The 18317-nt window shown below is 42.8% G+C and overlaps 1 protein-coding gene across 2 annotated transcripts in view; it reads right to left on the reverse strand.

Annotated features, from left to right (window-relative positions):
• Positions 1–18317, reverse strand: part of ASTN2 (astrotactin 2) — an 829294-nt gene that overhangs the window by 450482 nt on the left and 360495 nt on the right. For both annotated transcript variants that reach the window (XM_037059148.1, XM_037059147.1), the window contains exon 7: positions 14286–14453. In XM_037059148.1, coding sequence (XP_036915043.1) covers positions 14286–14453 — 168 coding nt within the window. The remainder of the gene's footprint in view (positions 1–14285; positions 14454–18317) is intronic.

Consider the following 18317-nt stretch of genomic DNA (forward strand, 5'->3'; position numbering starts at 1 on the left):
AAAGAAACAGGGTGAAAATTCAAACTCAAGTCTGCTGGAGTCTGGAGTCAGACCTACCTACCTGCACTAGACCAGGTAAGATAAAGGAGGTTCAGTATGACCCTGCACCTTACCAAAAATGGCCCACCTTGGTGGCCCCACCTGGCCACTCACCACACCTCTAGTGGAGCTCACGGGGGTGTAGGTGAGACAAGGTTGTGTGGTCCGTGTCAATGCCATGGGGCCCTGCACCTGTTACCGCAGCAGTTGGTAAGTGGCCTTTCTGAAGCCCCCCTTTCTCTCGGTCTCCTCCTTCCTACCTAGAGGACGGAGAACATAAGCCCTGTCCTCTCCAATTCACGAGGATGCAGTGAACATAAAATATAGACTTAGTCTATTGAGGACTCATGATGATTTATCATGCACTTGTTCCCTGCTTGAACAAAACCTGAAACAGCAAAGTGAAAAATACAAAATAAATTAAGCAGAGAGTAATTACTCATTTTGCAAAAGAGTTCTTTACAAAAGAGATGCATTGATGGCTTTTTTTCAAGCATCAGCTATCTTTATGAGTGTGAAACCAAATTCATCTATAAAATTAAAGTAAAAGGAGCAATTATTTTCCCGACGCACACTGAGCACAGTGGACCACGTGCACGTGACCTGCTCATGCCCTCAAAGCCATGAAGCAAGGGACCCAGATGCCCCCTGGATGGGACCTTTGCTTTTGTCTAGTCAGGGACTGGAAAATGAAGAGAGACTGCGGACAGCATGTGACTTGTGCTTCTGTTTCAGAGGGTCCCTCACTCAGAGTGACCTCAGCCTCAGCTAGATAGGCAGATGGTCAGGGTCAGGGTGAGCTTCCATGAAAACTGGAGATTTGTCATTTCCAGGTCTTTCCATCTGGAATATTATACTATTTTACATAATGTGTACATTCAGCTGAGCCCAGCTAATTTTCACTTTTCTAATCTCACTGCTGATTATATGCACATTCCTGTTCTTGCTCTCCTCCTCCTCCGGCCCTCTCTTCTCTTTCATGGTTCTCCCCATTCCCCATCTCCGTCTTTGTGATTTTGTACCTGCCTCAGTTTCTCTCTTTGGTCTCTGCTTCTCTTTCTCTCTGTGTGCGCTCTGTAGCCCTCACTGTCTGCCTTTCTCTACGCCCTGTTTTCCTTTATGGCACTGTCAGTGAAAAGAAGCCCAAGGCAAAGCCCCAGACCCACCTTAACCTCCTCCATCCACAAAAGAAGTAAAAAAAGGAGAGTCCGAATATTTCAGGAGTTAACTTGAAGATGATGTAAAACATGACATGTAACGTCGGTGCCTCAAACAAAGGTTACTTACATTCAGCTCCTGTTAATTCCATCTCTCCTTTTCTTCCTCCTCTTTTTCTTGATTTCTCTGATGTCCCTCCTCTTCTTCTCTCTTCCCTTCCCATCACCCCTTGTCTTCTTTGCCTTGCTCTCCCACAAGTGCACTCAAGCCCCACCCCTCAACCCATGCCCTGGCCAGAGCCTACTTTCTGACAACAGTTTAATTGAAAAAACAGTGCAAGTTCCCATCAGTTTCTCTTTCTTCAAATTGAATTTACTGGAGTGACATTGGTTAATAAAATAATATAGGTTTCAGGTGGACAGTCCTATAATACATCATCTGTATATTGAATTGTGTGTTTACCACCCCTAGCCAAGTCTCCTTACAAACCATTTCTATACCACACTGATGGGTATATGACAGAGGATCATTGTGAATCATTAAAATTAAGCAGTGTGTGTCCAAGTGGCTTGCTCCAGGCTTCACTACGGAGTCAGGATTGGCCGTTATGGCCATTTCTGGCCATTAGAGAGTTTGCAGCAGGCTGTATACATTGTCCAGGAAGAGGCCACCTGATTGCGCTGAAGTTGTGTGAAGCAGCTTGAATTCTGGATGTCCTGCCCTGAGGGACAACCCTGGTGTGCCCCTCCACCCCCGTGGCCACTACAGAAACATTTAGCGAAGTGTCATAATACTGTAGCCAAGAGGCTTGGATGGAAATATGCACAACAGACACACTCCTCATCAGAGGCCTCCTGTTAAGGGAGAGGACAGTGTGGTGCAATGGGCTGGCTCCCTAAAGATGGTATCAAACCACCAGAAAAGGCTATTGCTGTTGCTAAGTGCTGTGTTCTAAGTGGTTTCGTGGAATCCCCTTGCGCTCAGAATCTGTCACCACGTCTTCCAATCCATCATGGTTAAGCCTTTTGTGGCTTAAGCATTGCCAACAGTGAAGGTTCTTTTTGCCCCTAATTCAATAATTCCCATGGGTTGAATATGTGTATTTGCCATATAATGTAGCAGGTACTTTGTGTTGATTATAATCATCACAATAACCCAGCAAAGGTGAATACCTTTTCTTCTCATGAAAAAGAGCAGGAAATTGAGGCTTGGGGGGAACTAAGCAATTAGCTCAAAACCATACCACTACTTAGAGACAGAGCCAAGGTTTCAACCCATGTCTGTCTGAATTCGATGCCTGGACTCTATCCATTTTGCTTTGACCGCCTCTCAAAAACAAACAAACAAATAAACAAACAAACAACACACACACACACACAACCACAGAGCCCACCAAGTGGGCAGCTTGACCTTGAGCAAATTAGAGTTGGTAGCAGTGCCTTGTCTGCTCCCCTCCTGGTGACTGACTCAATCTGGGGGCTCAATATTTGTGAAACACAGACGATAATGAAGCTTATGTGGAACCAGCCTTGCCCCCAATGCCCTGCACTGAAGCACTTATTTGCATGAAAGAGTGGATCTTATAAGCCTCCAAGACACATCTGTAAAAGCTCTGCCAGAAGCCAATACTGCCTTCACATGTTGTAAAAACTCCTGAAGGCATTGGCTCAAGTTGCAGCTGGGAGCCTGCACCCCAAGGATAAAATATTTTAACGGCTTAAAACATTCTCCAATATTAGGGAAACCAAGTTTCAGCATGGTAGTCAGGTGACCTCCACTATGCTGCTAAGTTACCCGGTGATTTGGGCGAGGCTGAGAACTTCACCCTTGTCATCTGTAGAAGGAGCACATTGGACTAGATGGTCTACGTGATTCTTCCCAGCCCTGGATCTCTGTCCTTTGACCCCTCCATGTGCCCCTGCTGCAGAAGAATCTTTAAAGGCTTCTCAGGAGGAGGGTGGAGAGGCCACTGTGCTGAAGTAACAATGTTCCCTCCTCAAGTTTGAGGGGGCACTCAGGGTTGTGCGAGTGCAGGGCTGGCACCCAAGACTGAGCACATCCCTGGATTCTGTGCCCGAGATGCCTTACTCACCTCCCTTGAGTCCCTACCCTGATGGAATAGTTACAGCAAAGCTCTAGTCAACTCTCTCCCCTGCATCACAATTTTGTGCCAGTGTTTCCCTTCTCTCTCCTCCTAGGTCACCAGCATCTGCTATGAACTGAATGTTTGTAGTGCCCCCAAATTCCTATGTTGAAGCCCTAATCCCCAATGTGATGGCACTGAAAATGGGGCCTTTGGGAGGTAATTAGGGTTAGAAGAGGTCATGAGGGTGGTGCCCTCATGATGGGATTAGTGGTCTTGTAAGAAGCAGAAGCAAGAGAGAGATCTCTCTCATTGTGCGCTCACACGCACAGGAAAGGCCATGTGAAGACATAAGGAGAAGGTGAGAAGTTGACCATTGCAATCCAGAAAGAGAACCCTCCTCAGGAACCAATTCTGGGGAATCATGATCTTGGATGTCTAGTCTTCAGAACTGTGAGATATAAGTTGCACTTGTTAAAGTCACCTAGCCTATGACATTTTGCTGTGAGAACCTGAGCAGACTAAGAAGTGTCATCCTCTCCTGGGTCCTTTCTCATTTTTAATCCCTACCTGAGGACATATTTATTGATTTTTAGAGAGAGGAAGGGAAAGAGAGAGACAGAGACAGAGTGACACAGATGTGAGACACATCAACAGGTTGTCTCCCACTCGTGCCCCAGCTGGGGATCAAACCTCAACCTAGGAATGTGCCCTGACCAGGAATCAAACTCGCAACCTTTTGGTGTATGGAATGATTCTCAAAACAAATGAGCAACCCAACAGGGCTCCTGGGTTCTTTTTTTAGAAACAGAACCAGCTAATTAACTGGTCTTGGAGCTCATGCTCATGGAAGAAAGACAGTGATTCTTTATCTCCGATGTCAAAGCATGAAAACAACTGATTAGACAGAAAGTCCCAACACGCAGAGAGGGCAGCTGCTTTTGTTCACTACCCCCAATACAGAGCCTGATGGCTGGGCACATAACTGGTGCTCACTAAATAACTGCAATGAATTAAATACAATATCTGGATTCCAAGCACTCTTTCTACCTCCCAGGCTACCACCCTGGTCCGGGCCACCATCATCTCTGGTCTGGATTATCCCATCATCCTTTTTGGTCGCTCCCTTCAACCACTCTTGCTCTGTCCCTACATATTTTTCTCAATAGAGTGGCCAGAGAGAGCCTCTTAAAAGGGAAGTTAGATGACATAAGTCTGTAACTCCTGAGGCACCCATTGCATTCAGATTGAAAGATGATAACCTTATTCTCAAGGCCTCACAGGCTCTGATCCTTTGGCCCCTCTATGACCCCATCTGATATTCTAATATCTGGTAAAGCTGAGCCAGCTTCTCCTCCATGATCTTCCTCAGATACATGAGGCATGATCTGCTCTCAGGGCCTTTGTACTAGCTGGACTAGGCTGCTCCCAGACACCCACGAGCGTGCTCTGTCCCCCCCACCTCTCTTGAGCAGTCTAATTAAATCTACGATCACTCCTCTCTTCCATATTCACTGTCCCTTCTTCTTGCAGTCCTTTTAAAATAAAAACAACACATCCTCTTCTAACATATATACAATTTCTGTATTTGTTACTGCATATATTCCAATGACCTGTCTGCCCCTGCCATCACTAGAATGTGAGCTCCGCAATGGTAGCAATTTTTAACTGTTCTGTTCATTGTCAGCGCCTGACATCCTGATTACATTAGGGGCTTGATAAATACCAGTTGAATGTCAAATGAACAAAATACATGAATGAATGAATAAATAGTGAAGCCAGTTCTCTAACTTGGATGTCAAAGCAGTAAGGCAATCTACAAGACCAGAGGTTGACATATTTTTTTTCTGTAAAGGGTCAGCTGGTAAACATTCTACATGTTGCAAGCCATAGGGTCATGACCATCCAACTCCATTGTTGTAGCACACAGTCATATGCATTATGTAAACTAGTCAGCATGGCTATGTTTTGACACACCTTTGTTTATGAAAAACAGCCATTGGCCTGTCGGCTGTAGTTTACTGACCTCTGCACTTGACTAAACTCTATCCAGCCAGACACTGGGTCTGGTTTTGCTCCCTGTTGAATCTCAGTACAAAGTATAGTACCTTTGCACTGTTACTCAATAAATGTTTTGAATGAAATGACATGTATATGAAATACAGTTCTGCTCTTCACAGTACATCACTATGTACTTGAACTTGCTGCAATAATGTAAGTGTTCTATATCGGTGCTCGCTGATATGTCAGCCACCACATGTAGCCAGTCATGGAGCACCTGAAATGAGGTAAGTATAAATTAATTTACATATTGCTAATAGCTACCATACTAAACAATGTACCTCTATCACAATCATTCTTTTGCTTCATAATCCAACTCCAGTCCCTCCTCCTTCAGAGAGTTTTCCCTGACTGCTAAGCTCACTGTATAAAAAATAATTCTATTTCACTTAGCATACTATTCTCCAGTTCTATCCATGATATCACAAAAGGCAGAAATTCCTTCCTTCTTCCTGCTGTGTAGTATTCCACTGTGTAAATGTACTACAGCTTTTTGATCCACTCATCTACTAATGGGCACTTTGGCTGTTTCCAACACATGGCTAAGTGAACTAAGCCAATTGGTGAAAGACAAATACCATATGATCTCACCTGTAAGAGGAATCTAATTAACAAAATAAACTAATGAACAAAATAGAACCACAGGCATGGAAACACAGAACAGATTAACAGTGACCAGAGGAGAGGAGGGAGCAGGATAATGGTGGAAAGAAGGGGAAGGGACTAGTTAAAGAGCATGTACGAATGATCCATGGGCATGGACAACAGTGTGGGGAATTGACTGTGGCAGTAGGGGGTGGGTTGGGTAGAGGAGGGCAAGGGGGAAAAATTCGGACAACTGTAATAGAAAAATAATTTTAAAATCTTAAAAGATATATAATAAGTACCAATAAAAATAAAGATGATACAAAAAATTCTACAATGTTCATTTAATTCAATTCATGTTTTGATCACCACTATAATAACAGCTCATGTTTGTTGAGCTCTGTGTACAAAACATTGTACTAAATGCTTAATATGCTTTATCTAGGTTAATCCTAATCATAACCCTCTGAAGACGGATATGTTGCTATCGTTAGCATCATTTTACCATTGAGAAAAACAGAGGCTCAGCAAAATGCCCAGAGTTGTGCAGGTCCAACATGAAGGTGCTGGGATTTGAACCACAGTCTATGTGAATCCAGAGCTCAAGTTTCTGACATGTGGCCAACATGCTTATTGAGTAGAAACTGAGGTTGGCCCCAGTGTGCTATGTGAATGTTTACTATCCTTGAATAGGTCAGGAAGCTCTTACTACATCCTCCAAAGCCAGAGTTGGGCAGAGCATTGCTTTCGATGAAGTTTGCGGTACAGAGAATTTGAGAGCAATTAAATAAATCTAACGTAAATTCCTTTTCTGTTATAAATAGAGAAATGAAGGCCCAGAGAAGAAAGTGGCGTGCCAAAGGTCACACGATGAGTAAAAACTGCAGATCTAGGGAGAAGCCCATGGAATTTGTCTCCACATCAAGTATTTCTCTTTCCATTCACTCATTCCATTAGTCATTATCAAACATGAACAGTGTGCTAGACAATGGGCTGGTTTTGGGGACAAAGCAGTGAGTGACACAGACATAGCCCTTGCCTTTACACAGCATACAGTCACTCAGAGAGCTAGCAATTAAACGCCATATCACACAAACAAGTTTACAATTATAAGCTGCAATTATCTATTGATAGTAGAAGCTAGTGATCAAGAGGTTAAACTCTGAAGCCAGACTTCCTGGATTCTAATCTAAACTTCACCTAGACTCCCTAGATGCATGACTTTGGGAAAATCCATTAACTTATGTGATTTATTTCTCATCTGCACATGGTGGTGATAGGGCATTGCAATACAGACATTCCTCAAGGACTTGTCTGGTAATTACAAGTACTTACAGTTATTATTGACAGCCTTTTTCCTTAGTGGTACATAAAATATTGGCGCATATATATGCGCACCTATATACATATGTACATATACATATGTGTATATATATGTACATATGTGTATACATATGTGTATATATATAAATATATATATTTATATATATATACATTTGTTTCTTGGTTTAGTTAAAATCTGACTATGTCCACTACACAGGGTAATTGAGAGGATTAAATGAGAGCATATGTGTGAAGTGCTCGGAAGAGCTCATGACACATAAGTTTGCACAGTTCCATGTGCATTATTATCATGTACTATAAAGGAAAACTTGAGTACATGAATGGAATGCAAAATGTGGGGGGATAACTGAGTGTAGAGTGTTAGAGAAAACCTCCTTCAGGGTGTGACATTTAAGTTGAAACGTGACGGAGCCACGAAGAAAGGGATAAGTGTGGCTGATAAGAAATGGCTGTAGGTGGGGAGCAGATCATGCACACAGAACAGTCCCTGCCAGACCTCAGCAGATGGGCTCCTGAAAAGGACTCGCCAGCAACACACATGGAACACTTCACAACACGGATTGTGTGCCCTAATTACACTCCCGACTCCAACCTATACTTGTGCCGCCATCTCCTTTTTTCATACCCTGGTTTGTTGATAACTATTTTTATGATGAATTATACTCTTAAAAGTTGAGAGCCTCCTTTCTTTTTTTAAATTACCCCCAAAATAATAATGAGAGAAATCTCAAATTATCTTCCTGTATGAAACTTTATGAGATTTCATCAGCTCTCTCACAACCTGTTTTTTTTTTCCAAGCCCGGAAGCAAAGATTGCCTCGACACTTCAGTGCAATTGGCAAGTTCCCAATAAGAAAGCATCTTCTGAAGTCTGTTTTGTAGCCCATTCTGACCTTCTTGTCCTTCCCAAGGCTTGAGCAGTCAGTCCTATTGCTTGCCATTGTGGGCTCCCTGAAATTTTATGACCTCATCTTTGACACAGATTGTCCTTTTTCAAAGGCCCTCAACCCTCCTCCACAACATAACGTTTTACAACCCATTTAAACCAAATATAGCAGGACTCCCAAACAGAGAGATAAAATGGCTTCCCTGCAAGTCATACATGCTGTCACAGTTCCACTGTTCAGTTCTGCACTTTTCCCTCATCCCCAATCTAATTGGGTCATTTTATTTTTTTTTCAAGTCAACTTATTCTATAAATTCTTTGTCCAGAAGATTCATACCTGCCTCTGAGAATTCTCTGCAAATACCTATCAAAGCAAGAGTGCCAGAGTGCCTCTCTCTTTGCTAAGCAAACTCTCTCACACACTGAGTTCTCAAAACGGTAGCTTGTCACTCATTCTGGGTCCAAATCCCAGCTGTGATACTTAGTAAATGCATGACCTTGGGCATGCCAATCATCTACTTTAAGGCACAGCTTCTTCTATGGAAAATGGAAGCAATAATAACTACCTGGAAGTGTTGTTATGGAGACCAAGATAGTTATATAAAGTTTTAGCATGATGCTTGATACACAATAAGTGCATAATAAACTGTATACGCTGTTCAGGAACCACTTGATGTCCCATCAAAACTCCACCATGATTCTCTTAAATACAAGCTATATCAGGCCATTGTCTAACACCCCTATCTGCAATGTATAGATAATGAACCTGCACCAAATGGATCAATCTGATGAGATAAATGGGACTTTATAATAAACATTAATTTCATGGACTTCAAGCAGAACAACCTTGGTTTGTTTTTATTGCTTGAATGGCTTTTGTTGGGAATGGTTTTTAAAAGTTTGATTCCATTATCTTGCATGTCTGACTAAATAAGGCATGAGGTCCATCAATTGACAATCAGTTTAGACAAGTTTTGTTTAAATCAGGTTCTAGTCAAGTTCAGTACTAAGGAATGATGAGGTACAGAAAGCATTATGGATTCTGAAAATCAGTGTGCCTCACTTCATGAAAGATTGATTTCCCCAGTTGAGGCCCACTGGAGTAACTGCACAGTTGGACACAGACCAATCTTGAATGGATAAAACACAGAGCTGACTTTCAATTAGTTCACGAAAGACTAGTACCCATCTCAAGAGAGAAGGTGGCTTTCCGAAGAGAATTAGCTGTACCAGATAAAAGTCTTCAGCAAAAAAAAAACGCACTTAGCTCAAAAGGCATTGTCTTGCGCTGAGAGCTATCCATGGTCCTGACCCAAGAACATTGCACCTAATCCATTGCCCAAGCCTTGACATTTCAGCAACTGAAACTTGCTCCTCATTCATTCATTTCAGAAAAATGCATCAGTACAGGAACTGTTGCAATCCCTGTGATACAGCAATAAATTTTAAAAAACAAAGGCAAAGTTCTTATAAAATTTATGTTCTTATATACAAATCTCTCTTTTCTGGTGTGACAGAAAGTTGGCTCTCTCCTGCTTATTCAACTGCATGTCTCACCTATGCACTACTCAGCTGAAACCCTACACATCTGCTCCATTGCCTAGAACCCCCGGTTACAGTCTCCTTCAAGGCAGGGACATTCTCCATCTCTGTGAATTCTTGGACTTTACAACTTTGTAAAGTCCTTGTGTCCCTTTAAACTTTAATAATACAGGGCTCAGCAGATAATAGAAACAGTCTGTGAACATCACAAATATTTAGTAGGATGTAGGATATATATAACATAATTATACAGGGTGTATTTTCATTTCATTGCCATTGCAAATGAAAAGTGGCTGCTGAAGACATGAAAATAAACTGAATTTCATGGTGAACATGACTGAAGTTCATATCAATTTAAAAGAAAATTCAATCTACTCTGAATGCCACTTTCAAATTGTTTCAATCATACTTATGCTCTAAGTTATTAGTGCTTAGGAGGTCATAGAAACATGAATTTTCAGCTGGAAAATATCTCAGGAATTATTCAGGGTCATAATTTGTATCTTGCCACCAACTTAACTGAGTGACTATGGGCCACTGACTTAGCCTTGGTGGCCCTTAGTCTCCTCATTTGATAAGGGTAGATGATCTCTACAGACCTTGATTGCATTAAAAGTATGTGTCCACTTAGCTCTTTGTTGGCGAGAAGGAATACAAAGTTCACAGTATGTGACATTATCAAGATCAAAGAGCAAATCTGTGGCAAGGCTGGCACTAGGACTGAAAGCCTGGGATTTTTTTCACTGTACAAGTTTAAAAGTAACATGCAGACCAAATGAAAGTCCAGCAGATGGGAATGTCCAGCTTGTTGTAAGCTTCATGTCAGGTGGTCAGGTCCTCCAGAACACGGACTATAACTTATGTTTTTCTTACATACTCTAACACCATAGTGCATTTCTGGATTAAAGGTGTCTCATGAAACATTTATTACATTATTTAAAATTCATTAAATTAATTAAGTCAAGATACAAATGACTGAATAACTGATTATAAAAATAACGTTAGGTGCTATGTTTGGAGTGTGCACTGTATATTAGGCACTACAGCAAGGGCATTTTAAATTTCATTTTTCATTCTCACAACATCCCCACAAAATAGGAGCTGTTCAATGAATTTTTGCATGTGTAAAAAACAAGGCTCTTCTATGTTCAATGACTTGTCCAAGGCCCTCCAAAGGATAAGTCCACTTCCATGCTGGTTTACTAAATGCTTGAATGAAGAAATAAATACACGAGTGGATTAATGACTAAATTAATCCATTAATTTAGTTGTTGTCCCATGTGGTTTGGGCCACAGAATCAAAGCTTTTGTGAATTTAGGATGAAACCACACATGTGCAGACCTTTAATAAAGATGTTTCATAACGAGACTTACTCATGATGACATTCTTAAGAGACAAAGCCCAATCATTTGAACTGTTTGGTGTTTCATGTTATGGGACTACAGCAAGTAGTACTTGAGTGTTCCCTTTGCATCTTCAGAGATATAAAGAGTGAGGGTAGTCTGCTCTGGAAAGGAGCGTAATGCCATTCTCTGGCAACACTGCAAGCCTTCACTAAGCCTCCACTGAGGCACTTCTTTACCTTGATCCTTGACTGGTCTGTTCTCATCCCATCCATTGTTTGAAGATAAATGTTCCATGATCGGGAAAATAAGCAAAGGCTTGTCATATTTACCAATTTTGTTGGTATAAGTACCCCCATAATGGCCCATTTCCATGCTATCTACATGACATAACTGAATAAAGAATTGGGAAGAAATCAGAATAATCAACTCTCATGAGTCCATACAAGCCAGCTCTAGCACACCATGGATCCAATCACATAATCAGGCCTCTGAGTGGTATGAACTGTTAAAATCCCTGGAAAAAACACACCTGAGCTGGGCTATGGCACACAGCCAGGAACACCTGGCCAGGTCCACCCATGAATCAAGACAAGTATATATTCTTCAGCAGCAGAATTTCCTCGCTTCCCACCTTTCCCCCCACTCAGGTGGGAGGAACAGCCCTTCCAGTTGGCACATTCAATAAAACTTTTAAGGCATGATGGACAATGCCTGGACTCCATGACTTTGTTCAATCCCATATATCCCACCCACAGAAGAAGGAGATTACTTATGGGAAGCTAAGCCAACTTCAACAGACCTAAGGCTTGAGTATGTAGAGGGCTTGGGAATTTAGATTTTTCATGACATCCTACAAATCCTAATTCCTAATGGAAGGCAAAAGAGGGGAGGTCCAGCTGTTCCCTTGGGGTGGGGTGTCTCCTCAAACAATTGGACAGGTGTGCAGGGTAGCTCCCCATTTCAGTGGCTGACTTAGTTTTACTCAGTCCACTGGTGGCTCTCACAACCTCCAGATCCTTGTCTCTATGAGTTCCCTTCATTTGACCTTTCCAACTTCATCCCCTGCCGCTCCCCTAGTCCTCTTCCTCAGACTTGTGTGCTGCACACTCTCTAGGTAACAGCACAGCTATACTGCTCTCTGGTTTCTGGAATCATCCTCAACTTTCACCCTCTTTTTTCAATCATAAAGTTGCCTCTGGTAAAACACCCTTCCTTCTCATGCTCCCTAAAGATTATACAAGGCTTGCTGAGCAGGACATCTTCTCCATGATGTATTTTCTGAAATGCCCATCTAGAATACATTTCTTCCTGTACTCCAGGCATGAGGCACTTTATTAGTGCCTGCTCTTGATTTACACCATATTGTGTCTTGTATAATAGCTGTATATGAGCATGTTCTTTTTTATTTCTGTGAAAATGTGAAATCCATGAAGGCAGGAACATTGTCCAATTTCTCTGTGATTTCTCATAGCACTTAATACAGAGACTTATGAGTTTAGGAATTAAGAAAATCTTTCTTGAATTGAATCTAATAAATTGAAGTAAATTTTGCAGAGTGGGTCTGAGTCAAGCCCCATGAAAATGTATGCAGGGAGCTTATGTGCCCATTTTTCCTCTTGTAGGAATCAAGACCCTGAAACCTCGCCCCCACAGCCTTCCTCTTCTTAGCTTTGCCTCCCACTCCCCTCCCCCGTCACCCTCCCCCTCAACCATGTGGGCCTCCTGCTGGTGCTAAACCAATGACAAGTTCCTGTGCTCCTGTCCCGCAGCACTGGCCCTTGCTTGTCCACCTGCCTAGAAAGATCTTTCCCCTCAGAGTAGCATGGCTTCTTCCTCTTCAGAAGTTCCTCCTCAATGTCACCTTCTGAGAGAAGCCTTCCCTAACCACTGTCTACGTAATAACAAGCCCTGCCCCATCCCCAGCTTAGCACCCATATGCTTTGGGCTATCCCCCAGCCTTTACCATCACCTGACAGAACGCACACACTCACACACACAACTGCCTGCTTGTCTCTCACAGCACTGTCCAACAGAACTTTCTACGGTGATGGAAATCCCTATAGCTGAGTTGACCAAGAGGTAGCACTAGTCGAACGTAGCTATGGGGCACTTGAAATGTGACAAGAGTTCGATTCCCAGTCAGGGCACATGCCTGGGTTGCAGGCCAGGTCCCCTGTAAGGGGCACATGAGAGGCAACCACACATTGATGTTTCACTCCCCCTCTTTCTCCCTCTCTTCCCTTCTCTCTAAAAGTAAGTAAAATCTTTTAAAAAATGTGACAAGAAATGAATGTTTACTTTTGTTTAATTGTAATTAAGTCAAATTTAAATAGCCACATGTGGCTAATGGCTACCATGTGAGACAGTACAGATTTAATGTCTCCCTAGAATTTAAACTTGATTAGGGCAAAGATTTTGCCTCATTTGTTCCCTGCTGCATCCCCCGTGCCTAGAAAAGCACCTGGCTATGCAATAAATATCTGCCAAATGGATAAATAGATGAATATGCTAAGAGATTTCCATCATTAGCTCATTTAATCCTAAAAACAGGCTCATGGGACAGATACTATTTCCATTCTGTGGGAGTCAGAGAGAGGAAGTGAGCTACTGAAGGACATCCAGGCAGTCTGTACCCATGGCCAACGTCTCCCCACCTAGAATGAGTATGTTCTGAGGATCTAATGCAGAGTACGGTGAATACAATTAACAACACTGTGTTATCTATTTGAGAGGTGATAAGATCTTAAATGCCGTCACCACACAAAAAGTGATATGTGAGGTGATGGTGGTGTTAACTTTACTAGGGTAATCATTTCATACTATGTACATGTGCACATATTAAATTACCACACTGTGTGCCTTATACTTACATAATGTTTTATATCAAGTATACCTCAAAAAAGCTGGGGAATGATATAAAGAATGCACAGCTAGTGAGAGGAAGGCAGGATCTGAGCTCAGGAATGTCTGATGACATTCAGACACTTTGCTTTGTTAGAGTTGAATGGGATGCTCTCTGTGGCCCTTTCTAACTCCGAAATTCTGTGGTTTCATGAGAGGTTTCTCCCTCGCCAGCCAATCGCAGCACATAGTTTAAGCACCAATAGGATTGATGGACCTTTACCTAAGCCCCTTGCCAACCACTCAAAGCCATGATTCTTCATGTAGAAGGAATGCGTGCAAGCCATCCCTGGACCCATATGCTCCCTCCCTCCACCTCCAGCCCTGCCTGAGACTCACCAGTCTCTGGGTCGCAGAGCTGCTCACAGGCATCTGTTGTCCTCTGTCCGCAGAGGTCTCTCACCCACGGGGAGGTGGCGTTGATCTGGTAATACAGGGACAGCTTGGCTGGGTTTAGCCAGTCGGAGATGTCCAGGTAGCTCCCTTCACTCACCACAAAGCTGCTCCCTGTGGATGAACAGAGAGAAAGACGGCTACTTTCTCCCTGGATTTAGGGTTCAGATGTGTGTCACTGCTGATGCTGTAAGTCAGGAACACAGACAGGTGTGTGCAAGTCGCCCCCCCCCATACACACCCAAGCTCCCCTGTCGTCACTTGTCTGTACACATTTACAGAGCACTGACAATGCACAGATTAAGGTGTCAACAGCCAGCAGAGACAGAGACAAATCAGACACAAGAGACAGTTCAACTTAATGATTACAAGTCAGGCCCTTACGACTGAAAGGGACTTGGGTTCAAATCCTGAGTTCGGCCTTACCAGCCATTGGTTTGGGGCAAGTCACTCAAAGCTTCTGGCCCTTGTTTACATCTCCTGTAAATGGGACTATTAATGGGACCTGCCTCCTAGAGTTACCGTGGGAATGAAGTAAACCAGCGTACGTAAAGTGCTTAGCCAGTATCTGACTTGTCCTACCAAAGACTGATTCAATACTACACTTTAAAAGAAAAAGAAAGCTAATGTCCCTGTCATCGAGGCATCTTCTCCAGAACAGAGGTAGAGGTCGCTATGCCCACAGGGGCCAGGGGGGCAAGTCAATGGGAAAGATAAGCTGAGTGCAAGGGCAACAGCATAGCTTCCTGGCTTGCTGGCTTAGCTTTTCTCTTTCCTTTTTTTTTTCCATGAGAGAGGGAGAGATTCAAAGAAATCCCCAGCACCTCTAAGGAAAAAAAGCAGCACCTGCGCAATCAATGGAAAGCACTTTAATGCTGGGAAACAATAGGGGAAGATGAGGTGAACTGGGCACTGCGAGTTCTATGGAAAGGAAGCAACTGCAGGCGGGTCTGAAGGCCAGTGGTGGCAGGTCTCCAGATGTGCTTCAGGGGAGACTGAAATGTTAGCTTTTCATTACAATCAACCAATGTTTAAACAATGGCTTCAATTGGTTATGGAAAGCTTGGGTAAGCCAACCAAAAGGCCCCAGCTTTGCACTTCATGTTGTTTAACACACACACATATACATATGTAGGCACACATACAGATATATATATGGATTACACACATATATGCACATACATGTATTCTTTTTAAGGAAGGGACAAGGAAGAGACACCTATTCAGGATGGCTGCATATAGTATGTAAATGGTAGTGTATGTGTTTTTGCAATAAATCAAAGGTAAAATTTTATAGGGCAGAACCAAAGGTTCAAATAGGACCAGGCTCCACAAAGCTGGACTTGGAGAGCTATTCCAGATTCACAGCAGATCTAGGGACCTCAGCAGCAGGAGATCTCAAATTACTTTATAATTAACATAACTTAGCTTCTCTCCCTGCACTTTCTTCTCTCTTCTTCACTCTCCACCAACAAAATCTTTCCATGTAAGCAATTCAAGTTTCAAAAGGAAGGACTCAGTTGATAGGCCTCAAATGGGATTGACAGCAAACTGTCACTGTCAGGTCCCATCAAACCCTCCTGGTTGACCAATGGTTGGGGTCCTCTAAGCTCTGGTGCCCTGTGGTGGCTTAATGGGCAATGGCCAGAGAGGTGGGACTTACCTGGCTGCCCTGAGAATCTAAGATTCCCTGAAAAGGTAAGGGCATGGCAATCAATGTTACCTTTTCTAACTCAAATGTCAGGGTGTATATCATCCTATAGAGCAGATTCTTAAGTGAAAGCACAGCAGACAATGCAATTTCGGGCGAGGATGAAAGAGGAGTCTTCAGAAAAGGAAAAAGAAGTAGATAACATCAGACTCAGAGAGAAGAAAATGACCGTATTCGAAGTTGGCCTTAAAAATCTTTGGCAGCTAAACAAAAAAGAAGAAGTTTGCTGGATTCCATATTTCACATTTCTGGCAAGGGTAGATATGCAAATCTATCTGCAAAGCCATATTTATTTTCTTTTTTGGAACTAAGCCCAAGCAGAAACATGCCACATGGGTCCTTGTGCAAGGCATCGAACATCAGTATCAACGACAGATTTTTCTTTTAAAAAGCACAGTCATGCTGTTTAAATGGATAATTTTTGTAATTATTCTCACTAAAGATTGAATTTTGTCCCAAGGCTGATCTTGTCTAATCCCACTATTTCAGGAAAACTATAGTGCAGTGATAAAGAGAACAGAGTCAGCAAGACATGGATTCAGAACTTCACCCTGCTACTCACTAGCTCTGTAAACTTGGGCAAGAAAACAAATTCTCAGTCATCTCATATGAAAAGTATAAACTCCAACTCCCTCTTCACAGGGTTAATGTAAAGATTAAGTGAGACAATGCATTTGTCTTAGGTCAGATTCCCCAGAGAGCAGACTCAAAGGCACAGACTGGCATGCAGGAGGATTTGGAGGTATAATCTTGTAGAGGAATGGGCCAAGTGACATTGGACAGAGAGAGTAGTCGAGTTGTCATGTAGTTGCAGCGAAGACCTCAGGTCGTCTCCTAGGGAGCTCGGGGGCTGGGATGATCCTTCAGAGTCTTTCCAAATCAAACCAAGAATGTCAGGCCACTGTGCATCAACATTAGCCAGGCATAGGCTGTGGGCTATCTCTGGGGAAGAGACACAAGTTTGAATGAAGTAGTCCCTTTCACTGGAGGGTCATTCTCCAAGAAAGACCTGGAGAAACCCTGGCAGCTGAGAAAATCAGTACCCACAATCGTGGCAGCTAGGAAAAATGAGTACCTATGTTCTAACGAGAGATCTGGACACAGAATAGCTCCAAACAATATTCACTACAATATGGGAAGTCCCCAGCACATTGTGAAATCTCAGCTCACAGGAGATATTTTGCCTACTGTTTGGATTTCTCACAAACGTGGAAGCTCTGAATGCAATACCAGTTAACACATCTCCCTCAACTATGAGAAATGTGAGTCTCTTTGGAAGGAACTAACTAAAGAGCAGGTAGTCCTCAACTTCCTTAAAAAGATATTCTAATGAAGTCCATTGTTGCTTTAATGACAGAAGGGGGTGACTACCCTCTCTGTTGCAGTCCCTGGGATGAATGTGTTATACATCCTGCTTACCAATCTTTACAGGAGCCTTGAAGGATACGTATTTCCCCATTTTTACATAAGACAGTATGAGGTTCAGAGAAAAACTGATTTAACCAGATTTGTACAACTAGTACATGCCAAAGGAGAAACTGGACCCAGGTTTTTCAGCATCCAAAGCTGGGATCTGCCCCTTATTTCAGGCTGTCTTGAGAATCGGGGGCTTTGGTTGGGACCTTTTGCCTCCTGTGGTCTTCCCACTCCTCTGTGCACACTTCTTCAGTGCATATCCTGCTGTGTGGGAGGGCTTTTGCTTTCTCTGATAGACTGTGATTTCCTACAGGGAAGAGGTCATGAGTTATTCATGAGTCGTTATCAATCAAGCCCTCAGCGAAGTGTCTGGCACACACTGGCAATTCAGTGAATGTCTGCACAGTGAATTAATGAAATCAAAGTTCCAACCTTGACTACAAGGAAGTTTAACTCACTTCATCATGGGCTTGTGAAGCAGGTATGCCTCCACATTGATCCCAAAGTTTAACTTCTTTTCATCCTGCGAGAGCCAGAATACAAAATGAGCCCTTCAGAGTCTCCCTGGTTCCAACCCAAACTCAAACTTCACTGTCATGTCTCTTGAGTTCTGATTGAACCCACAGGCTTTGTGATGTGGATGATTAAAGTGGAGAGACTAGAGGGATTCAGGATGACAAGGCAAGGATATACGGCACAGGGATGGCACGTCAGATAGTGAGAGGAAGTAACTGTGCAAATGTCATCACCAAGACTTAATTCCTGTGTTCATGTCACCAACATCTACCAAACACTTCCTTGCACGAGGAATAGACAGAGAGAACAAGAAATAGACTGACTCCATCAAGAAA

This window comes from Sturnira hondurensis, unplaced genomic scaffold (genome assembly GCF_014824575.4).
Source record: "Sturnira hondurensis isolate 20B ecotype Veracruz unplaced genomic scaffold, ASM1482457v3 Scaffold0010448, whole genome shotgun sequence".
Taxonomy (NCBI): Eukaryota; Metazoa; Chordata; class Mammalia; order Chiroptera; family Phyllostomidae; genus Sturnira; species Sturnira hondurensis.